General features: G+C 43.6%; 1 protein-coding gene across 1 annotated transcript in view; it reads left to right on the top strand.

The window, feature by feature from the left end:
* PAK3 (p21 (RAC1) activated kinase 3) overlaps positions 1-24797 on the top strand; it is a 43244-nt gene that overhangs the window by 16810 nt on the left and 1637 nt on the right. The window contains exons 7-15 of the mRNA XM_074147230.1: positions 540-702; positions 5377-5440; positions 9250-9298; positions 11992-12104; positions 12945-13062; positions 13873-13972; positions 14404-14600; positions 19451-19588; positions 21162-24324. Of these exons, the coding sequence (XP_074003331.1) occupies positions 540-702; positions 5377-5440; positions 9250-9298; positions 11992-12104; positions 12945-13062; positions 13873-13972; positions 14404-14600; positions 19451-19588; positions 21162-21251 (1032 nt within the window). The 3' untranslated portion in view covers positions 21252-24324. The remainder of the gene's footprint in view (positions 1-539; positions 703-5376; positions 5441-9249; positions 9299-11991; positions 12105-12944; positions 13063-13872; positions 13973-14403; positions 14601-19450; positions 19589-21161; positions 24325-24797) is intronic.

Genomic DNA, 24797 nt, shown 5'->3' on the forward strand with positions numbered 1-24797 from the left:
TCGGCTACACCCTTAACTTTTACACAACTGAAGTTCGGTGAGAAGAATCCTACGTGGCTATGCATTGTAAAGAGAAGGTAGGTCTTTGTAGGACTAGGACGCAGTTCCTAATGGTCGGTCCCTACAGCTTGAAGTACTGATGAGAAGTTAGTTTGACAGTTATGATCAGAAAAGGGAGATGCTCCCTGCTTCTATTCAGATATGTACAAACTAAAGTCATTTTGTTACCCATGAAAACACAGGAGCATCAAGGAACAAGACTCTGGGGCCCCAGACAGATCTACTTCCCTGTCCTTGCAACACAGTAAATTCATTGTTTCAGTTGTCTTTCAAGAAAATTGAAAATGAAACTGGCCATGAAAAAGTGTAAAACTAGCCTTTTGTTTTTGCCCATTCAGTTTGAGAAGTGGACAGCAAAACCAAGCATTTTGAGAGTCCTCTATGTGGCAGACAACATCTTCCTAAGGGTTTGCATTTGAAATATGATCTAAGGGGCGTCTCTGTAAGCCACCTTTATGACAAATAATTTCTTGTCACAGATCTACACACGCTCTGTAATTGAACCTGCAGCTGCACCAGCACCAGTTAAAGAAGCCACCACTCCCCAACCTGAAAACTCAAACACAAACACTTTGTACAGAAACACAGATCGGCAGCGGAAAAAATCCAAGATGACAGACGAGGAGATCCTAGAGAAACTGAGTATGTATTCTGTATTTCTTATATGATAAAGCAGTGCACTGTATGCACATCTCAGGATTATATGCACCAAATGTTCATCAGTTTAGTGTCACAGAGTCAGTTACAAACTGTTATTGAGTTTAGAGGAAGTGAGAGAGCACTGTGGGTATTCCTTCTGCCTCTGAGGGTTGCTGTGGCTGGGCTGGATTTGCCTGGGCTTCCTTCTATGCTAAAGGCAAAAGCTGAGATTGTTTCTGGTTGAGCAGAAGGCTGTGAGCTAGTGAATGACCTAGTGAACTCCTGTGCGCTGATGGCCAAATCAAACAGAATACTTGGGTTCCTAAATTCTCTTTAGACTCCTGACTTCTCAACAGTTATCGGAGCCAGAATACTTTGCAGAAATCTATTGGGGTTTTGTTGTTTGGGGATTATTTGGGTTTTGTTCTTGGGTTTTTTTGTTGTATTTTTTTTACCAGTAGACAACTAGAGCGCTAAGCTGATTCCTTCCAGCCTCAAGGAGCTCTCTTGCGCAGGTATTCTATTGGTGTCCTTTTTGCGATTGTTGTTACTACTACTACTTCTACTAATATATCAGAGTTCATTTTTATAAGAATTCTACATTTTTGTCAGAGAGAACTCCTTTAAAAGAACATCAATTGACACTGTGGATAGAGAGGAAGAGGTGTTCTAAATGTGCCCCAAAAGAAAAAAAATACTTTTATAACAATCCTTATTTTATTTCTTATCTTTACGCTTATAAAGATGTATCAGAGAGACACATCAATGTGGCATGATCAGGTAAACCTGCACTGCAAGCGTTTCTCAGGAGCCAGCCTCCAGCACATCCACTGTGTATTCCTCAGATACATGGCACTTTGTCATAGCTAATTTCCAGCCAGTTAATACTATTAGAATCCTAACCATTGGCCCCAAACCCCTGTGCAGATCGTACTCTAGGAAAACACATCAAGCCTTTCGTGATTCTGCAGTACAACCAATTTAATCTGCTTTTTGCACATAATAGCTGCCAGTGCTGTGTTCTCAGATAATAAATTGTTGGGTTCATAACATAGCCCAGTTTACCCTGTGTCTACCATTCCCTGTTAGGACAAAAAACATAGATTGATCTACACCTCCTTGTGTTTGATCTCAAAGCCAATAACATTTTGTCTTTAATGGGGGCAAGTGCTTGTAAAGGGGTGCAGTCTGGCTGTGGTTTCTTCACAGTGGTTGTGTCAATGCTGGTTCTTGTGCTATACCTACCATTTTGTCATACCTGCCCTGCTGCTGGTGGCTGGTGTGACTGCAGAGGCTGAAGCCTTCCTTAGCTGTGAGATTTCAGCTCCTTGTGTAGGGTTTTCTGCATCCTTAGCAGGTTGACAAGACTAAAAAGAACTGAATCTCTGTGCCATTAGGGAGTATTCAAGGGATAAGTTCAGTAGCTTTAGCTGAGGGCACAATGAAATAAATTCCAGAGCAGATAGTTACGTGCAGGTATGTCAACTTATAAAGGGGAGGAATTACAGCTTCTTCAACTGAGGATAAATGTTTGAGGCAGGCATCCACCATGAGATCTGCAGGTACCCTGCATACATGAATGTAAGTATGCGTATTGTTTATTCAAGCTCCTGTGTATATCAGGTTAGGGCTGAGCCCTCGAGTTATTGTGGATTATATCTTTGAAATATTACATGCTTTCATGCTTTTTTCTTTCTTAAGAATTTGATACCCAGTGAGCAAGGTCTGAAGGTCTGCCTTGGGCGAATTGCAATGGGGACAAAGAAAATCTTTTTCTGCTTTCATGAAGCTATGTCAAAACAGGGGTGATGCTTTTTTGTTACAGACTTGGGCTATTTAAGCATGTGTGTTGTTGTTTTTTTCTGTTTTGTTTTGTTTTAACTTGTATGACTTCTCCACCTTGCCTGCTTCCCCCACAACTGATTTTATGCTAGTTTTAGGAAGATGTCCCCTGCCCTCTTTTATCTTGAATTTCTTTCATAATTCTTTTCTGCTTGAAATAACTTGGGTTTTTTTAGTGCCACTTTCATTACAAGTTTTACTGGGGAATAAAGCCCGTAATATTGAGATAAGATCAAACAAAATTCTGTCTGTAATGAAATCATTAACATGTTCTACTGTAATTAAAAAACAGAAGTGGCCCAATTCTGCTTTCTTATCCACTTAATTTAGGACAAAAGAAAATGCTTAAATACATCAAAATAGCCGATATATTTATATTTTGTCCAGAGCAGGGAATGCTTCTCTGAACTGGAGCTGTCTACCAGTCACTTTGTTGATTTTAGTGCTGTCATATTTGATGTGCATTGGCTCAAGCACAGGAAACCAGCCACAAAGAACTAACTTGTGAAAGCAGCTACTCAAGGTTTGAGGAAAGACTCCAGAAATCTGAACTGCAAAATGAGTGGCAAATTTGGAAAATTCTTTTTCAAAATGTTTGTTCTGCAGTCTTTTTCTTTATTCTTTTCTAACATGAACTTCCATGAACTTCTGGTATCTGTTCTGATAGATTCCATTAATGAGCTGAAAATAGCACCTGGCCAGACAGACACCAACAGCACAGTCAGTGTTTTTCCTGTTGTCCAGCCCAGCCCGGGATAACGGCAGCGTTTGGTTTAGTACTGCAGAGTCTCATGGGGATCCCTGTCCGGGGGATGGTTAAGCTCGGCAGTGTGAGTGGGAGGGTGTGCTTTTTCATCTCACATCCCTTCTTACGGTCAGCTAAAAGGGGCTCCCGGAGTCCTCTGGTCATGTTCTTCTTGACTGAAGGGCTATTCTGTTTTGGAGACCCACTGTAGAGAAGCAGAATGAAAGCTTTGTCTTATGTTACACATTTCAGTGAGGTGAAACTACAAAAAGTTAACCAGGTCCTGAAAGTGTTATGTCCTTGGCTTGGACCCCAGACAATCCAGTCGCTCTGACTCTGGCAGGCTGGCACAGCAGGGCAGGGCCCCTTCAGGCGACTTGAGACTGTGTTGGCACCCGCGGCCAGCAGGTGGGTGCTCACACGGCCGTGGCACTGGCTGCGGTTCCTGGAGTGCTGGGTGAGGGGAGCGAGTACCACGGGGTGAAGGAAACCTCTTGCAGCTCACATTAGTGGTCTTGCCAAGGCCAGCAAAATTGTTTTAGCAGGGAGCGGACCAGATGGTGTTGATGCCCCGTCTTCTTGCCATGCTGTCAGGCAGGATTCCTGGCTGGGCATCCAGTCAGATGCCTGTTTGGATGCTAAAGCCCCCTGCTCCAGAGAAATGGGCTCGACAGGGGAGAGGGGTGCTTGTTACTACTTCTAGTGAATTGCCTAGTTTTGCTTTGGATGCTCAGGTGAACAAATAAGTATGTGTTTGTATTTGTGATTCAGGAATATTGCCAGATCAGCCAAACAAAATATGCTGAGAAGCGTTGGAAGTCTTTCCTCCTGAACTAATCTTCTTAAAGTATTTCAGTGATGTATGTTCCAAGTTAAATCTTTAGAAGTCATTTGCATTGAGCCATCACCCTAGGCTTCATTGTTTGTATTTATCTAGGAAACTGCCGGACCAGAAAAAACAATATTTTTTTTTTAATTATTCCTTCAGATTTGTTTGAGTTTATCAGATTTTGGCTCTTTCATTTGACACTAACATAGCATCCTAATTACTGCCTGCTTTCCTTCCTGTTCAGACTGCCTACACCTCCAAGTGGGCAGGAAGCTGTCAAGCAGTGCATGCTTTAGTTTGAGCTTTCAGCGGCACCAGAGCTCCGTGGTGGCTGATGGAGCTGGACTGTCCCAGCCCTGTGCTGGCCAGGCCGGCTCTGCCTTCCCACGGCTGCAGCACAGAGCTGCCGGGAGGCGGCAGCATCCCATCTGGCCTCAGCCAGCCTTCTGAAACCCATCCCCTGTACTCATGACATTATCAGCATCTCATTTGTGCAGCTGTCTGTGTAACACCAGTGCCTGAGGAATATTGCTGGCCTTGTTATCTATCAGGGCAGTGTTTGTTTGTGTGCAGCGTTGAGGCTGTGAGTCAAGTGCTAGTTACCGATCCGAGTCAGGCTTAAGGCGAGCAGTGGGCTTCTTAAAATGGCAAAAGCCAGGTCTTCTTCAGAACTTAGCCTGGCAATGAATTATGTGGATCATAGCTCTTGAAGCCCTATAATTATTGATTATAACATGAGATGCTGTTCTTTGAAAACGTAAAGGCATTCTTTTGGCAAACTGCTGAAAGATTGAGAAGATCACCTCCTGGAAACACTTCGCAATATTCTTCCTGTTCTGAAAATGGCACCTGTTCATAAAAATTGATTCCAGAACCCAAGGTGCATTTAGTCTTCGGAAGTATTAAACCTTCTGTTGAATCACACAGAGTATTTATTCCTGAGAAAATGAAGTCTCTGTTGTTCCAGCTCTCATTAATGTTTATAGACATCAAACACTTGCACTAGTGGTGCTGATTTTCTGGTATCTGTGTCCTGTGAATGTTTCTCCACGTTCTTAGTTTCCTGTCAAGTTTACTCTCCAAAGGGCTGTAGAAAATCAGTCTTCATGGAGGCCATCTGTGCTGTGAAGCTGCCTATATCGTTGTTGTTACCCAACTGACTACAAACAGCTGAACCCCAGGCAATGGGGCTGCATTTCTGATCTGCTGGAAGATGATGTCTCTGTTATTAAGTGAGCATCTTGAATTTTGTTTCTTTCAGGGAGCATTGTGAGCGTAGGAGATCCTAAGAAGAAATACACTCGATTTGAAAAAATTGGCCAAGGGTAAGTCCGATCACAGTTACATATACAAAAACATGGGCCAGGTATTTTACTGGTGTAATATTAAGCATGAAGTCAGGCAAGCTCCAAACATGTTCAGACGCTGGGTTTAGATTCTCCTGTCTGTCAGTACTGCTCAGAATTTATAACTGTGGTCAGAAGGTATTGTCAAAGGCAACTTGATGCTGGCAATGTCTTGACTGCAGCAAGGAGCAGGACCTGGAAGATCTACTGTCCCTCGAGCATGTGACAACTGTTTGCTTCTTTTCTTAGGAAAAATAATTTGTGTGTGTCTCAAAATAATATAGCCACGCTAAAGAAAGGGGACAAACTTTATTGCCTAAAAGAGCAACTTACCACTGGTAGTTGCCGGATAAATAATGATTCTTAATAGCATCTCTTTCAAATATTTTGCTAAAAAAATATTCAGTGATCAGCATTATAACTACATAGTTTAGAAACTGAAACAAAAGATTAAATAATAAGCTGTGTTGTCTAGCAGATGTAGTAAAATCCAAAAATTCAGTAGTTCCAAAAAATAAACACAGTGTCAATGCACAAAGTACATAATGAGAAAATGCATCACCTGCCTGATGGCAGACCACTTGTGGATCCTGCAGGTTTTAGGATTTTACCGAAAATAATCAACCAAGCTATTCCCTTTTGAAACTCAACTTTGCTTACTGTAAGTAGGATTGATTGGAAAATTTTTCTATGTGAGGAGGCAAGAACAAAAGAAATTACATCAAAATTAAGTATCTGACTTGTATTTTAAATATGGAGACAGACTCCCTCTCAAAGTTTCCTTGGCTGTGTTGTAATGCCAGGAGGACTAGCACCATTTGTGTAACACCAGGATCACACTGCTGTCAGTGCATGACAGGAGCTGTTTACTGACATCAGGAGATAGTTTTCTGCCTTAACTCCTTATGAGGTTTGAACTCAGAGTAGCTTGTTGCTGACCTAGAACTGATAAGTGCTGCAGAAAGCCAGCCACACTGATGCTCTTTCTCTGGCAGGCTTTATCGTAGATATATCTTGTTTGGTAGGGCACTTGTAAGAAGGTGTTTCTGCTCCATTCATTGTATAAAAACCCTTTCTTAGATTCCAGCTCACTTTCTTCCTGAAGCTTTGGTTCTTATTGTCATTTGTAAAATGTCAGTGGACACATAGAGCTGTGCCACTGTCTCAAAAGATAAGTGTCAGCTGAAGAAGTGAGAGTCAGAATAAACATAAGTGTGAAGCAGATTATTGCTGTCACCGTGAGAATATGACCATCACCCTCACAGTCTTTTATTTTGACAATCCTAGGAGGGAGCTTGTACAAAGGTGTCTCAACTGGTGGAAAGACAAGTGGCTAATAGCTGGCCTAAAAGGGTACCTAAATTGATTTCCTCCAGCTTTTAGTACAGCCTGAAGATTGCATGCCCTTCTTACAGAGGAGTGAGTGTGCCGCCATAACCAGCTCGTGCCTGTAATGCTGCAGGTCAATTTACAGTGATGGGGAAAGATCCTAAAGAAAAAAAATCATCACAAATGTAATCAAACAGGGTGATCAGGAGGAACCAGACTGCTGCATGGCTGGGGTTAGCGAGTCTGTCTGCAGCAGGGCTGTGCTGAGACACACTGCCTCGGATGGTGCTGATGTGCTTAGTTGATGCAGGTGCCAGTTCCTGAGCTGCCCGCCTTTGCAGTGAGTTGGGTACAGTTATGCCAAAGGCACTGGTAGCGTTGGAAGTGGGTAGTTTTTTAGTAGCTGTTAATGAGCGCACTGCAAGGCAGCGAGAAATGTGGCTGCTCAGAGAACTGCAGGTAGAGAGCAACGTCTTACATAAGGGAGAGCAACCTGACCAGCACGTAGCACTCCATGGCTTCTTACAGCTGGTAAGTTCATAAACAGTGTAAGTAAGTGTAAGCTGTGTGGTTTTACAGCCACTTTGCAGGGAATGACAGTCAGCAGCCTGTGCTGAAGACTGTGCAGAGGCCAGCTTCACTGCTGAGTCTCTGATTTGTCATCTGTCTCCAGTTGAGGACTGAAAATGGTGCTGACACCAGAGGAAACTTTGTTAACTAGTGCTTGATAAAGAAGCTGTGTTTGCTCAAGCAGTGTTAGCTCTTGCTAAAAAGACAGATTAGTGTGGAGCTATGAGCAGCCTGGGTTCAGGTTGGTTTTTTTAACTCGCACTGCACTGCATCACAGTGACACAGATCTGATTGTGGGCCCTGGTACTTGCTTAACTGCATTAAAACTAAAATATTACAGAAGCGTTTAAAAGTTAGATACAGATCAGAAATTACAGTTGCTTAGAAGTAAAGTTCGTAATGCAGAATTGCAGAGCCCTTGCAATTAATTCACAGCTTTACTTAAATTACTCACCTTTATCTAAACTCCTCACAGATGGCCTGGAGCATACCAAAAGCATCCTAATTTAAATAAGCTGTTTTTAAATAAACCCTGGCAGGACTTTGCACAGGAGGTATAGCACAGTGTTAGCAAGTCTGAATAAATGCTGTTGGCTTTTTATGAAAACAAATTGGATTAATCTCGACAATTAGTCATAGGAAAATGCATTTGCATTTATATTAAAAGAATACATAGCATGCCCAATGAGAACATTGTTCTTAACACAGACATACAGTCTCTGGTGCCTGTTGAATTAAAATGCTTCAGAAATACTTCAGCCTGCAGGTAAACAAACAAGCCAGGGGATCATGTAAAAATGAACAAACTGATTGTGGCATTTTCAGTCAGTGGGACACATGCTGGATGCATCTTCCTACATCTCAGAATTCCTGCCCTGACTCTCCCTGGCCTCACTGCCCATGCAGACAGGGCTTCTTAAATGCTGGCAGTGTAAACCTGTGGTTTAGCTCAGAAGGAAGCCCCATTAGGGTTTATGAGCCCACAGTTGCTTTTAAACCCACAGGGATTTCTTCTGATGGTGGCCTTTCCGGCCCTTCACATCATTACAGGGGAAGAACCTCTTTTAACAAGAGGCAGGTGGCAGTCAAACCCCCACACTGTCTAGTTCTGCAGGTGAACGCACCATTTATTTCTGGTGACTCTGCAGCACAACCTGTGGCTGCCACAGAAGCAAAACATACACACCATGAAGAGTCCTTCTCGTGTATGGTACACCTAACAGAAGCAGCTGCTGATGGCTCTTGACACACAAAGAAGCTGTTTTGAGTAGTTCTCCGTTTGTGTGTGAAACAATATATGCCTTAACCTGCTCTAGCTGCGGCCCTGCAGGATGGCTGGAGAATAGTTTCCTTGCATGAGCCTAGATCCTTTCCTCAAATGGCTGTCATGTGTATTCAGGGTTCTCAGAATGACTGCATGGTGTTGCCTGAATTTTGCAGATAGATCCAAATAAGAGGTCTGAGAAGGCACAACTAGAGTGTATGTGATATTCTCTGGAAAAAAAAAAAGAAAAAAAACCACACACGCCCCCTAAAAAATGGGAGAGGAAAAAAAAAAAGCAAAACTGGAGAAAATGGAAAAAGAATTAAATATATTATTTTCCAGTTTTTGTAGACACACCCCCCCTTAAGTTTTGAACTAAAATAATTTAGTATGTACATTTGAGATTTGCAGCAGCCCATTTTTTTTCACGTTGGACATAAGTTTTGTCACAGATACCCTGCATGGCAGGGGGCTGGTGGGCGGCTGCACTATGCGCTGCTGGCTGAAGGAGTGGGTGAACAAAGGTGTTTCATAAACACTACAGCCAGCGGAGATCTATCTGGGCTTGCTTTCACTCACAGGGACTGAAACCCTTTTCATTTCTTTGCTGCTGTTTTGTTTCTAGGGCATCGGGAACTGTTTATACAGCAATCGACATCGCCACAGGACAAGAGGTAAGCGTCAACAGTCCCGTCGGATTTTGCTTCCCCTCTGGCACAAACTGTGGATGGGGCTTTCGGGTCGCCAACAGATCTTTACTGCAAAGGCTGTTCCTCTGGAGCACAGGCTAGTGTCAGCCTGCAAAATACCCCTCCTGCTAAGGCTGTTCCTCCTAAGCATGGACTAGTGTCAGCTGGCAAATACATCATCTGCAGCTTTTCAGTGAAAGCTCTTTAAGGGCAATGTGGTTCTGTGCCTCAGTAACTGAACACTTACTGTGGCCATCCACTTTCCAGCAACCATTAGACTGAGGTGTTGATTAATACCTGAAAAGACGCCTGTGAATTCCTGGGGGGAGGTCCTGTCCCCCCTGGGATCAGTAAGTCTTAGTGATCTCTGTGCTTGGGCTGATGCTTCACCTATAGCTTTTAAGGCCAATTGTAAGAGAATTCTTTTTTTACTTACTCTGTCTTCAGAACAGGTCAGTGCTCTCCACAGTATTGTTGGTCCCAGCCTGGTACCGTGTTATTTCATCCCTGAATGGGTATTTTAATGGAGAGAAATCTGTAAAGAATTCCCAGCAAGCTTTTGGGCCTGATAATATAATTTTTATTGCCAGCGTAAATGTATTGGTTTAGAAATTGTTGTATCTCCGTTCCCCAGTGTGCATGAAGTTGTTCTGTTCCAGAGAATGTTGGTCTATATACACAATTTAACTCTGTACATTTACAGCATAAAATCTGCCTGTGGACCTGGCCATTGATTGGTTAGCAATACAAACAAAGCAATACAAAATCTAAAGATCTGTCATAATGAGAGGTCTCAGGAGAATCCTAGGGATGGTCATAGATTCCCCTATGGCTGTTAGGAATAAATAGCTTCATTATTTTGCTTAATTTTGGACAGACTTTGTCCTTATTAACTACAGAAAGAATGCAAGGAGGGAAGCAGTATCTTTCAGAGAAGGACACGCTAGCTCTGTCTTAATTACTAAATATATTAATGCATCCACTAGCTGATGGAGGCGCTGTCATTCAGTCCCAATTTATCTTAATCACAGGTTCAGACAGTAATACTGTTTAGCATTTTTTCCATGATGTGTTTCATCTTCAAAGTATAATGCAAGACCTAATTAAGGAGAGACCATGTTTAGGATGCAGTTTGGTTTTAGGTCATACTGAAGCTGGTTGACACACTGACAAATGAGAAAGACTTATATCAAGAGCAAAGATCTCTCCTAACAATACAGTCCTGTTTAGGTCCAGTGTCAGTGACAGCCATTACAGCCCGTGAACTGGTCGCAGGGAAGTAAGGGCCAGGGGGTGAGAGACACATCTTGAAGGAAAGCAGTGTTAATGCTGATGGTCCTTGTAGTGGCTGATTTAAAGTGGCATCTTAGCATTCCTTTCCTTTTCCAAGCCAGAGTTTTTAAATAAGTACAAACCCTGCCTGAAAGTCTGGCTAGAAAACCAGGAATGAGAGCGGAGGGGTGGTCTCCTTCGTGCCATGTCAAGAGCAGGACTAGACAGAGGGGGAGGCTGGCCAAATAGAGTATGGAGGCAACAAAAAGCGGGCTTTAAATAGCCACAAGACCACATCTCCCCACAAGGTGCTGTTGTGTGGGAAGGCTCTTCTGGGGCCGTGGGGGAAGATGCATTTGTAGGAGCCCTTGGCTGGAGTGGAGCTGGATGGCAGGGAGGGGAGCAGGGCTGAGCCCAGGACAAAAAGCTCAAGCAGAGAGACCTGGTGGCTGGTGGCTGCCTGGGGGAAGATGGGACTGGGTGGAGGAGCCAGGGGGAGGCAGAGGCAGGATGGCTACAGCGGTTCAGAGCAGAAGTGATCATATTAGTAAAAATAGACATGGTGGTGTCTTAGAGAATCCTGTTGCTCTCTGGGGCTACAGCTTAAGATTTCTGATTTATCACTTCTGGCTGTCAGCAAATACATCTGAATCTTGCTGGTAGTTTCTCATCCACTTGCAGTGCTGCGCTATGTAACTGCTCTTAGATAGAGGTCTGCAAGGGAACTAGAAGCCCTAAGCCCTGCTCATAACCCTGGGTGTATCTGTAAGATACCATAAAATGGGTTTGTTTTTTTAAACCCAGAAAATAACCACAAATCTAAGCTGTGTTAAAGAATATTGTTTCGAATTTCAAAATCAAAATTCAAGAAGTGCTAGGATTGTAATTTTTTTTGTATAACCTTAATGATCTTTTTAGTACGACATTTTATACGTAATAAATGTATATGTTTTCAGTTATGCTATCAAGTCAAGAATAGCAGTAGCTAAAATAATGATAAAAAATCATATAATTGCTAAAGTATTACTAGCTGGTTTATATATTTTCACAGTAACAAAATCACTTCCTGCTTGCAAAATGTGCATGAATAATAACAGTGGTGATAAACTAAGGCTGTTTGAGAAGAATGTAGGTCCAGAGAATGTTGTTAGAGATTTGTGGTTCATAGTTTAAAGACCATTTTTACAGATTTTACAAGGCAAAATGTATATGGCCATGTGACCTGTAACGAGCACCCAAGCTAGCAGAGAAATAGGGTGTTGTAATGTAAGATACTGAGCTTTTATGTCTAATAACAAGACAGTTTGGCACAGCTCTGCTACGTCATTCCAGAAGCACTCATTCCATGTTCATGCTGATCCCATGCAACAGACTACTCAAGTTAATGGTTTTCAATGTCATTTTAGGTGGCCATAAAACAAATGAATCTCCAACAACAGCCCAAAAAGGAACTAATTATTAATGAAATCCTGGTCATGAGGGAAAATAAGAACCCCAATATTGTTAACTATTTAGACAGGTAAGTTGTTCTGGTATTATCATGTGAATGTTCATTTACATACTGCAAGCCAAAGATTAAAAAACCCCTTTGGTTACTGGCAGAAAATTGGCCTCTTTATCTACTCATATACGATGTATGGGAGGAGACTGCATTTTGTCTGCATTAATCTTTTCTGGCATATATAGTTTGAAGACTGTTTTCAAAAGCCTGGATCAGCCATATCTTACTAAAACAACAGCCTGTAAGTTCACTACTTCCATGTTGCTTTGTTGTTGGTTTGGGTTTTTTTCAGTTGATGATATTTTTTGTGTCTTATGATAATACTGATAAATCATCATAGAAATTATTTCCCTTGGGCTGTTCTCACTATTTTCCATTGCTGTGGATGCCAGAAAGACTAGGTTCTTGTTTTCAGAAACACATAATTTGCCAGTTTTTAAATTGTATTTCCTGTTTCTGAATGTATTTTCTGTAAGGTTTTCCAATTTCTGTCCTCAGTGATACACACTGTCCTGCCACGACAACTATGAAAGTTGTGTTGCCTTGTTCCTGGAGTTAATCATGGAATTTATGTGTTAAGATGATGAACGATGATGTCGTGGTTCAAGATGTATCTTTGCTGTTACTAAACTGCATTTTTCGCTTGCTTGGCATCTAAGATGTCCAATTTTTCACTTATGTGCCTTTCTCATTTAGACTGCACAGATTCTAAGTACTGTATAGCTTAGAAGAAATGTCTATTCATTTTATTCTGTCTTCATTTAAAAATGACCTGGAATCAAAAATCAGTTGTAGTTTTTCTCATAAGGTAATTCAGCTGTGCGCTTTCATCTGAATACCATTGTTTCCTTCTTTCAGCTACCTAGTCGGTGATGAACTCTGGGTAGTTATGGAATACTTGGCTGGAGGCTCTTTAACTGATGTTGTTACAGAGACGTGTATGGATGAAGGACAGATAGCAGCTGTCTGTAGGGAGGTAAGGGATCCCACATGTGCTTCCGATTACTTGGACTGGAGGGTACTTCTAAACAGGTGGTAAGAACATGAAAGATTTCATGTTCAGAATTTTGTTTCTGTGTTGCTTTTTCAATATGGAGAAGAAAAAGCATCTTAAGTGAACTGCCTGCCAATATCACTCCACTTATTATACTCTGTTATTATACTATCTCTTTTTTTCTTTTTTTCCTTTGTTTTTTTTTAGTTTTACTATTCTCAACTTTGCCTCTTTAAACATTTGCCTGGAGCATATCTGTACTGCATTCCTTGCTTGTAAAAGCAAACATGCTGGTGGCAGAATTTTAAAATAACAGCAGAGAAAAATTAGAGACTCATTTATCACAGTTCTCAGCTTAAAGGATAGTATTCCACCCAAAATGGTGTTTGTTTCTGGAAAATGACTTAACCTGTTACTTCCAAATTGGCTGTAGAGCCTAACAATAAAATCTTCATCATACAGCCTCCCACCACTTCATACCAAAGGAAGGGACTTTTTCTTTTTTGGCAAACAATAGTTTGTCGTATGGATGGGGATAGCACATTCATTGCAGCAGCAGTCATTCTGTCTGTAACAATAATTGACATTTCTCTTTCAAAAGCTAATATGCCTTCATTTAGAAAGTTATTACTCTAATAGTGTTGAAGCAGCAGGCTATTCCTCTCGACAGCACAATATTCTGCCATTACTCACAATTCATCTAGAAATTAAATATTTTAGAGCCATTTCCTTTCTTGTGTGATGAAATCAGGTCATTAATTTTTACCCTCATGTTTCTTTTTTATCTATCAGTGCCTGCAAGCACTGGATTTCCTTCATTCAAACCAAGTGATTCACAGAGACATCAAAAGCGACAATATTCTTCTCGGGATGGACGGATCTGTCAAATTGAGTAGGTATTCTTGGTCAGGCACAGCGTTCCCAGGATGTGGTGTGGGGCTGCTTTTGACTGACTGCCAGTTACCCAAAAGTGATGGCCTGTGGTGGTGCACTGACCACTGCTGCAAGCGAAGAGCACAATTCCAACCTGCAGAGTGGTGTAAGAGGGAAAAGGGTGTAAAGAGTGTCTTCAGTTTGTGTATGTCCCTTCCAGAGGGAGGGAGTTACAATCTAAAGCTTCAAGTGAATAAAAACCACTGCATGAAACCTGAGGGATTTTTTTAAGTGGCCAATTCAATATTTCCTTGGCTACAGCAGTGAGTAAAGAGCATGGCTGCTTTTGCAGATAGATTCAACAGTGCATTCTCAGGCAAATAGTGGGGACTTCTCTTGCTCGGTTTCATAATTCAAGATGGCTTTAACAATACTTGTTTTTCTCCTCAGCTGATTTCGGCTTCTGTGCTCAGATCACCCCTGAGCAGAGTAAACGGAGCACAATGGTTGGGACTCCTTATTGGATGGCACCAGAAGTGGTGACAAGAAAAGCATACGGCCCCAAAGTGGACATCTGGTCACTGGGGATCATGGCAATAGAAATGGTGGAAGGAGAACCTCCTTACCTTAATGAAAATCCTCTCAGGGTAAGTGCAGATAAAATCAGATACTACTGTCTTTCTAATTTGTCCCATGTTTTGTCTCCCGTGAGACAAAATCGCAGTCACATCAGCTTGAACTAGTTCCACCAAGGCCCTCTTCTAAAAATGTCACTGGAGCATATCAGCATATACTGCAGCTTTGGTTACATCTGTGGGAGAACCTCAAAAGAGAAGTGACATGTAGCCAGTTCAGAAATGTGCCATTTTTGCCTTCAGTGATGCTTGTTTTTGAACTTTCTTTGAGTTGGATCTCCGAATGACAAGAATTTTTCAGCAGCAAGTTTAGCCAGTTGGGGAATTTTTATAAAAAGCATTTCAACTCTATCTGCAGGCAGAGAAGTCTCCTCGAACTCAAAGCAGTGCCGGTTGCTTACCTGAGCTTTTCAGGAAGTGCCACTGGTTATAGTCATGCCATAATTATTTATTACCAAGTACATTTATAAAAGTATGTTTTAGCACAGGTGCTTGTAGTAAACTAATACATTGTTAATGTTTTGAAGTTTTCAGTTTTATCCTAATCCCTTAAATGAAATGACTGGTTGTTATACCAAATGAGCCTGTAATAGTGGAGGAACGTATACAAAGATAAAACGTCATGACTGATAGCTGAAACAAAGTTAAACGATGCACAGTTAATTCCAGATAGGATGGAATTTCTGAGGAAATTATTTTTGACCTATCTGTATACATACATAATTTTTGTTAAGGATAGAATTAAAATAGAGCACAACCTCTAGCTTTTTTCATAGCAGTAAGGCTGTACTCTCTCTGGTCGGTGGCACCCAAACTGTGCACTGCAGATTGAGAGAAGAAACAACAGAATGGTCAGGAGACAGCCCCAGCCACGCTACGTGAGAAAGGAGCACAAATATGCAAATTTCAGTCTTCCACTCTTTTTGAAAAAAGGTTGCTGAGTTTTCTTGGAATACTTGGTTTGCTTTGGTAGGTGTCCTGGGGTTTTTGGTTCCAGTGCACACATGTGGAGTGGTATGTGCTGTGCCACCTCGTGCTGGGGGATAGGAAAGAAACAAGTTTGGATTCAGACTGATGCTGAATAATCAGAGTGCACCACAGCTGGCAGGGTGGCAGTAGGCCTGTGTCACTGCAGCCCAGTTTTACCGGCAGAGACTTTTGCACATCACCACTTTTGCTTCAGTTTCCAACAAAAAGAGGACCCCATGGAAGCGTATTCCACTCGCTTCCATGGAAGGACCCTTAAAAAAATGCATTTGCCTTGTGTAAGGCAGCAGAATCAGATGCAGGGAATTAGCATTACTGGTCTGGATGCTGAAAATTCCTTCCTCCTTAACCTCAAATGTTGATTAGGGCTCCTGAAGAAGCCTCAGATCAACTGTTAGAAAGATAACTGGATTTCCTATCTCTGACCAAATTTGCATTCAGGCATTCCTGCCCTTGCCGAGATTATTTGAGGTGCTCTTTTTCTCCATACATGTCTCATCTCCAGCTGGAGTTAAGATCAACTGGAACACTTAGAGCTTCAAGGCACCTTCAGGTGTCTGAGTAAAATTGCAGTAGATTAAAATCAGGCATCTGAAGTTGGTACCATCTGTATTAGCTTCCTCGACTCTTTTGCAGAGGTTGTTGCCCCTGAGCTAGGAACAGTGAACAGCTTGTGATGGACTACCTGAAGTTCCCCAGTTATCAACTTGTTTTATTAAGGTAAATCAGCCCCAGTAGGGACAGGATCCATCTGCAATCAGAGACTTCAGTGTGAGGTCTCAGCTGCCTCCAAACAGGAGAGCTTATAAGCAAGACCCATTTTCACACAAAGTTTTTTAGCTGGTGACACACAATAGTTCTTGGGTTTAATAATCACATTTAGACCACATTCAGGGAAGTCTGCAAAGCCTGGAAACAAAAGGATCCTCTTTCATTTTTCTTAATGATTGTTTTAATAATGGAAGGCACGCAGGAGCTTCAGTTACTGACACTAATTTAAATATATAAATAAATTATAAGGGTATTACAGGATCATTAATTATAGAGCTAACAGTAGTCTTAATGTAGGTGCAGTTGTTATTTCCAACATGTAGAGCAAACGCATGCCATGTTGCTCAGGTTCTTTCCAGCCTATGCAGAACTCTCAGGAATGAACCATTTTCCAGCCATGAATGTCCTGGATGTTTCTGTGATGGTATTTGTTTTCTCTCACAGTGATTTCCTTCCATCAGGCTTATGCCTAGGGCCTGGGGAACAAACATTGGTGCGATAAATATCCCTTAAAATACAGGTTCAACCTCCCCAGTTTCAATTTAAAGTAAAAACAACAAACAAAACCCTAAGTATTTCTGTTTGCTTTTTCATTTGTTAACCACAGTGCATCAATTTTGCTCTGAACTGTAGCATATTTTCCAAATGCTGTGGATCTTCTACAGTTTCAGGCTTCTAAATCATCTGTATATTGTTCTGTCATGTATCTGGGTGGCCTGGATAACTTTAGGATATCATTTTCAGAGACTGCAGTTATAATTGTATGCTGGATCCTTTCTTGTTTCTTGGTATGTTAAACAAATTAATGAGCTTTGCAGCTACTGCAAACACTCATTTCCTTTGTTCTGTTCTTGTTTTTCTTTGCTGACTGTATCATAGGAAACCAAAAGATAGATGATCAGAAGGTACTTCAGCTTCCCATAGACCTTCTGTTGTAGAAATATTTAAAAGGTGCTGTCGTGGTTTAACCCCAGCCGACAGCAAAGAACCATGTGGTCTTTTTGCTCACACACACACACCCCTGGCCAGAATGAGAGGGGAATCAGGAAAAAAAGGCAAAACTCTTGGGTTGAGATAGAGGCAGTTTAACAGAACAGCAGAGAAAAAACAACAACACTGATAAAGGAATATACAAAACATGATTAATGTACCGCTGTTTCACAGTAAGGTGGATGTAGCTGGAATAAAATTTCCGGTGTTGACATGGGTGCTGTATTCCTTTACTGCAAGAGAAGTAACATCCCTTGGGTAGCAAATGTAAACATAGGACAGGCACTCCAGCTCTCCACCGTGTGTGGTGGCTGAGGTCAGCTGTGGGTGGACAGGATAAGACCATTTTGTGACACTTATGTTGTGGGAAAAGTAAAGAAACTTCTTTTTATTGTTTTTACTCTAGAATAGTTCATTTGCCTTTTTAGGCTTGGAAATTTTCCTCTGTATTTAAGAGGATAATAACAAAGTCAATTTGGTCACGGTCCATTTAAATGCCAGTAGCGCAGAGCTGTTACTATCACGGCAGACATTTTAATGGAAGACCTCTAGGCCTATTTCTATTATTATTATTACTGTATATTTTAGACATATTTTTCAAGTTTAGGTTTGAATAGTTCAAAATGTTTGGCTTATGTTTATAAATAACATCTTGCAAAAGCAGGACGAACTCATCTCTCTAGCTTCTCAGCATGTTAGACCTTGGCTGCAAGTGAACCACACTGGGTAATGCTCACCTGGTGTTTTGCAAACTTCTATTATAATTCCTCGGCCTGAGGAGTATCAGGAAGACTTGCCTGCATGGAATTGAGAAACTTAAAGTTAATTAAATTAAGAAACTTAAGCTTAGCATAGGCTCCATGCTATTGAGGAGGAGAAAGGCTGGGATTTTCAAGTGTTTGGATAGGCCTGTGTGCGTAGAGTGACTGCATTCAGCTGAGCAGCTGGATCTTTGTGGACATCATGGAAGGGAATTCACAGAGGGCTCAACCCTTTACATAGGCAAATATTCCCAATTCTCAAGTAACACTTTGCTTTGGGGTTTAAGCTGTTCCAGCTCTTCTGTCTGTGAAGATCACCTTCAAAACATGAAATGAGTGTAACAGATCTAATGTTATCTTTCCTAGAATAAAAAATAAATACACTTTTCTAAAACAGTGGTTTTGAGAGACAAACTACCCTTCAATTCTTCTCACTGGGAAGCCTGCCTGAAACATAAAGATTGTAGTTTAAAGGCAACATAGTCTATTCTGCTTCTTGGCCATTTTTGCTGAAATACTTAGTGACCATATTTCTTTCACAGCCCGAGCCACTTTCTCCATGTCACCAAGCCTGAGCTCTCAATAACCCAACTGCTGAAACCTCCCATTTCTTCCCTGGCAATTTCTGGGATGGGGACATCATTAATGTATTTACTTGAGTAGCAAAACTAGCACAGGGTTACCATAGGGATGGAATTACTCGTTTTTCTGATTAGACCATTAAAAGTTTTTGGTTTACCACATAAGTGAAGAAGATCTGGAATTTGGAAACTGCTGAAAAACATAGTTGCAGGTGCTCCTGTCTGCCCAGTTATGCCTTTTCTTCATATGAAAATGAGGTTCCAAATGTTTCTGTTTCTTTAGCCAAGAAATAAGCTGATGGATTTACTTTTTTTCATCCAGTTACCATTTTTATCAAGAACAGACCAAAAAACTTGACTGCCTTTGTTTTATGGAAGCTGTACTTTAGGGACCATTGAGCACTGCGGAGATGCATTTTATGTAATAGTCCTTTGAAATAATATAGTTAGACCAAATTTTCACTTTAAAATAGCCTGTAAAGCTAGTTTCAATACTTGGCGAAGCAAAATGTGCTTTTGCTGATGTAGTTCATGCTAACTAGGTCAGCCAATGAAATCAGCTGTCGGAGGCAAGATCATTTTGATGTTGGGTGAGCTGTGGTTGCATCAGGGTTTTTTGGGCTTCGGGTTTTGTTGGTACAGAATAATAATCTCTAACCCTCTGCCAGGGAAGAAACTGCCACTGGAGACTGGACCTTAAAAAATGGGGTCTATATGACCAGTTATGGATATGAAAGAAACAGGTGGAGTCTTGTGTTTCCTTTTTCTCCAGGCGCTGTATCTGATAGCTACAAACGGGACACCAGAGCTGCAGAACCCCGAGCGACTCTCTGCTGTGTTTCGCGACTTTCTGAACTGCTGCCTGGAGATGGACGTGGACAGGCGAGGGTCTGCCAAGGAACTTCTGCAGGTAAAATCTGAACTGGCTGCAAGTGAAGTGGCTGTACTATGTAATGGGTTTCTTATCAGCTAAACTCAAAGGCACCAGATGGAAGCCCCTCATAATAGTCTCCATTCTTGGTGCTTTTCAAATGAAAAAATAAGTAGAATCATAGAATGATTTGGGTTGGAAGGAGCCTTTAATGGTCATCTAGTCCACCCCCCCTGCAATGAGCAGGGAGATCTTCAACTAGACCAGGTTGCTCAGAGCCCCATCCAGCCTGGCCTTGAATGTTTCCAGGGATGGAGCATCTACCACCTCTCTGGGCAACCTGGGCCAGTGTCTCACTGCCCTCATCGTAAAAAATTTCTTCTTTATATCTAGTCTGAATTTTCCCTCTTTTAGTTTAAAATGGTTATCCCATATCCTGTTGCAACAGGCCCTGCTAAAAAGTTTGTCCCCATCCTTCTTGTAGGCCCCCTCTAAGTATTGAAAGGCCACAATAAGGTCTCCCCAGAGCCTTCTCTTCTCCAGGCTGAACAACCTCACCTGATTTCTCAGCCTGTCCTCATAGCAGAGGTGTTCTGTCCCTCTGGTCATTTTTGTGGCCCTATTTTGGTAGTATATTCAGTTTTACACGGTGGCAAAATAACTGAAGTGGAATGATACCAGGTACAGAGGCCTGAAATGATGTTGGTGGCTACCATATGCTGAGATATGACCAGGGAGGAACCCACTGAAATCAGTCACAGCCAAGCAGTCAGAGATTTGGCTGTGGGAAGGAAGGGGCTGTAGGGTGCTCACTGTGAGCATCAGAGGGGCCCCGGCTTGTCCATCCTGCCCCACTCTCAGAGGTTTCCACCACCGAGCCCCACTTTTAGAGGTTTCTGCCACGAAAACAGACAGCTGAACAGGACTTGTCACAGCTCCATTTGTTGCCTGGCACAGCCGAGTAGATGAGAACTGGTACAGGTTCACTGCCAGGTTCTGTGGCAGATAGGGAACTGCCGCACGTGCCACTTGGCTGTCCCCGCTGTGGAGGTGCCAGCCAGCACAGGAGGGGCGGGGGGGGGATGGCAGACACTGCTCTCACTGCAACCCAGAGCTGAGCCCGTCAGCACTCTGTCACATGGCTCCCAGTTTTTGTCTTGGTGCTGAAAACGTGTACCTCAGTGGCCTTTAGAACAACACGTGGGCCTGAATACTACTGGGACAAACATTTCCTAGAGGTATTGGGGTTCCTGAGGAATGGCTTATGCCCCTCATCTTTTTTGCCAACAGAAATAGCCCACGTCTTTAGAAAACTGGAACTTAGTATTTTGAGTTTCCTGAAAGGAACAAGGCCCTGGGACAGCAAGCAGCATTCCCAGAGCACTGGCAGGGCAAAAATCCCAGCAAGCTGAAGACACCTTGATAGATGGGTTAATAGGATTACGGGCCGTGTTTGCCGGCGATAGCAAGGTACTGGTCGTGGAGACACAGCTGCAGATGGTCCCCTCAGCCCTATTTCTGCGTATTCCTGGTAGCCAGAGGAATCCTGCTTGGGCCTGTGAGTAATTGAGTTTGGAAACTAATGGTTCATTTCTTTTTTCCCTTTGGGCAGCATCCATTTTTAAAATTAGCCAAGCCTCTCTCCAGTCTGACTCCTCTGATCATTGCAGCAAAGGAAGCGATTAAGAACAGCAGCCGCTAGCGCTTCAGGCCGGCTTTCTCCCATGCTCAGAGCAGGACTGAGAACAAAAACTCTATAAAACCTCAACTCTTGTGCTGCAGGACAGATGGACGGATGAACAAACCAACGGTCACAGTCATGGCGGTAGGAGGGAGAACAACCCAGTCCCTCAAGGAGTAAAAAATTATCATTTGTCTTCTTCCTGCTTTCTGGCTCCTTAATTTATTTTTAAGATGGAACAGGGCTTAAGACAGAGAGGTAATGACCGAAAATGCTTTGCTGCCTCAGCCATTTCCAAGGTAAAGCAAATTCAGTTGGAAGATTCCCTTCCTTCTCACCCTGTGAATAAGCTGTACATTCACTTTTAAATTGTCAGTTGTTTCTTAAAGGCAGAAAGTCCCTTTTATGTTTTTTTTTTTTGGTACAGTTTGGCATTGGAGACGGGTCTCCTTCATTCATAAACTCCAGACTGCACTGCCTTTTTAATACAGTCCACTCAGCTGGTATTTGCCCAGTCATGGTTCTTCTAGATGAGGAAAAAAGTGTGTTTTCAACCAAAAAGGAATCAAGAATGGGGCAGACAAAACATCCTGTTGAGATACAGGCTTTCAACTGTGAATATATAGTGTTTCGGTTCTTGACAATTTGATTTGTATAACTAATTGTAATCTCTTTGCCTGGATGAGAGTCTTACTGAAATGAAAAAAGCAGAAAGATCAGTCAGCGTGCTCAGAAAGGGCTGATGCAGAGCTGTATGAGAAATGTGAGGTGAGAGCGGGCCCGGCCGTGCCTGGTGCTGAGCCCTGGCAGGGCCCTCGCAGAGCACGGAGCAGCCCCAGCAGCCGCACACCCGGGCTGGAAGAAGACGCTCGTAGCAGCAAGAGGCAGCCGACCGGCACTGGGCGCTGGCCCCCTCCTGGGACTGGACTAATCATCCCCTGTCAGAGCCAAACTGGTGGCGGGCTGCTCCCGAGGTGAATCGTGGCCGTGCTGGGAACCACGCAGACTGGTGAGACGAGCCATCTTGAGTCTGTGCAGGAGCAGAGAAGGGCAAAACAGAGCTGAGTGGTGGTGTTGCCTCTGAGGATGCCTACTCTCCTGGTCATCTCGTAGCTCCCGGGAAAGGTCAGTAGTGTCTGCGCCACTCTCGGCAGAGCGGGAGGGAGCTGGGCTGCTCCGCAGGCTCGGGCGCAGGTGAGTGTCCTTTAGGCACACGAGTTCTGCCACAGAAACTGAGCCCGACACAAGAGAGTGACACCTTCCGCAGCTCAGATCTGCACGCGCTGGTGCAGCAGACAGCTCTGGAGGAAAGCGCATTAAAAGCTGGAGTTCTGCACTGAGCGAAGGCAGAGCGAAACGCAGAGTGGATGGCAGAAATATTGAGAGGCATCACGCCAGCCTGCTTTCTGCTGTCCTGCCTACAGCAAGCACTGCTGAACGCAGCTCGGAGTTGCTGGGAGAGAAGGAACGCGGGATGTGACTGAGGATGGGTTTGGTTAGTCAACTGATGTGTAAGGGAGCAGAATAGTTTAAGTATGCAATTTGTGTTTTATTTATTCATTTCTGAAAAAAAGATGCAATGTGGCTTCACTCAGAAAAAGCATTTGCATGGAGTATTTGTTGCTGTATTTTAGTAGTACAACTAATCAAAGACCTTCAAAACAGCAATTGAAGCAACACCCACCCAGTGAGGAAAAAAAAGTGAAACAGCTTTCTGCTGTAGATCTTCATGTTGAGGCCTGGTCCTGCGAAGGGCTAAGTAGCCTTTAAGGTACTAACCACCTTCATTTTTGCCAGTAGGAACAAAGGATGCTTGGGCTGTTCTTGAATTAGGCCAGTAGCTTGTTTAGATTCAGCTTCTTGTTTAGTTACAGTCTTCGTGTTCCAGCTGTCATTAACACTGCCAGCTTAACCTGCCCTCGCTCCCCCTGTCCATCCCAGTGCCTTTGGCAGAGGCGACAGACGGAGGCAGTGCTCAGCGAGTTACCACAGCTAGGTACGAATTAACCTTTCCTGATTCCCTGGGGAGGACAACAGGTCTGATTTCAGATGCCCAAGTCACATGCTGATGTGAGCCACTCCAGTTTCCTGAACCAGGGAAGCCGAGAGCCACTGGGAGCCAGCAGCTCCCACCACAGTGGCTGAGGAGACCAGGCAGGAGCCAGGAGCAACGGTGGCCAAGCCCTCTCCCCATATAAAAGAAGCCCTTGGGGAGCGCTATCGACCAGGGTGGGCAAACAGGGACGGCACGACAGTTTGTGCAGGAAGGGTGCTGAAGCTCTGCCAGCTCCACTAGGGAGCAATGGTTTCCACCCAGCAGAAAGCCACGGCCTCTCCAAGCTCTGCACCCACTGTGACTGCCGCAGCTTCCCAGATCGAGCTCCGGTGGGAAAATGCTGCCACCCCGGTGTCAGGCTGTGCCCTGCTCTTAGGCCAGAGCCCGCTGGTGGGAGGTGCGCCCAGGTAGAGGGACTCCTCCGCTTGGTGACGGAGCTCCAGGAGGAGGTGAGCAGGTTGAGGAATATGAAGGAGTGTCTCCTCCCTCACTACCCCACCTTGCCAGGTGCCCTTGCACAATCGGTACCAGGCTCTGCAAGCAGAACTGAACAAGGTGGGGATGTCTGCTGGAAACGCGATGCAGCGGAAACAGTCCAGCAGGTTCCTGGAGTGTGTTGGGGATAACTTCCTGACCCAGCTGCTGAGGGAGCCAACGAGGGAGGGTGCCCCACAGGACCTGTTGTTTGTGAACAGAGGAGGACTTGTGGGTGATGTGACGGTTGGAGGCCTCTTGGGCACAGCCACCACAAAATGGTAGAGTTTTTGGTTCTGGGAGAAGCAAGGAGACGGGTCAGCAGAACTGCCACCTTGGACTCCCTGAGGGCAGACCTTGGCCTGTTTAGGAGACTGGTTGACAGAGTCCCTCGGGAGGCAGTCCTGAAGGGCAAAGCAGTCCAGGAAGGCTGGACATCGTTCAAGAAGGAAATCTTGAAGGCGCAGGAGCTGGCTGTCCCCATGTGCTGAAAGACGAGCCAACGGGGAAGATGACACTGACCTGGCTGAACAGAGAGCTTTGGCTGGAATTCAGAAAAAAATGGTGAGTTTATAACCTCTGGAAGGAAGGGGCAGGCAACGCAGGAGGACTACAAGGAGGTCTTGAGGTTGTGCAGGGAGAAAATTGGAAGGCCCAAAGCCCAGCTAGAACTTAATCTAGCTACTGCCATAAAAGACAATAAAAAATGCCAAAAAGACCAATAAAAAAAGGAGGGCTAAGGAGAATCTCCATCCTTTTGGATGCGGGGGAAACATAGTGACCAAGGATGAGGAAAAGGCTGAGGTACTTAAAGACTGAGGCAAAGAAGGCATTAATAGTAAGACCAGTTGTTCTCCAGGTACCCAGCCCCCTGAGCTGGAAGACAGAGGTGGGGAGCAGAATGAAGCTCCTGTAATCCAAGGAAAAATGGTTAGTGACGTGCTACACCCCTTAGACGCACACAGTTCTGTGGGGAAGGATGGGATCCACCCAAGGGTACTGAGGGAGCTGGCAGTTGAAGCCAGATGGGGGTCATT

This window comes from Numenius arquata, chromosome 5 (genome assembly GCF_964106895.1).
Source record: "Numenius arquata chromosome 5, bNumArq3.hap1.1, whole genome shotgun sequence".
In the NCBI taxonomy this organism is placed as follows: domain Eukaryota; kingdom Metazoa; phylum Chordata; class Aves; order Charadriiformes; family Scolopacidae; genus Numenius; species Numenius arquata.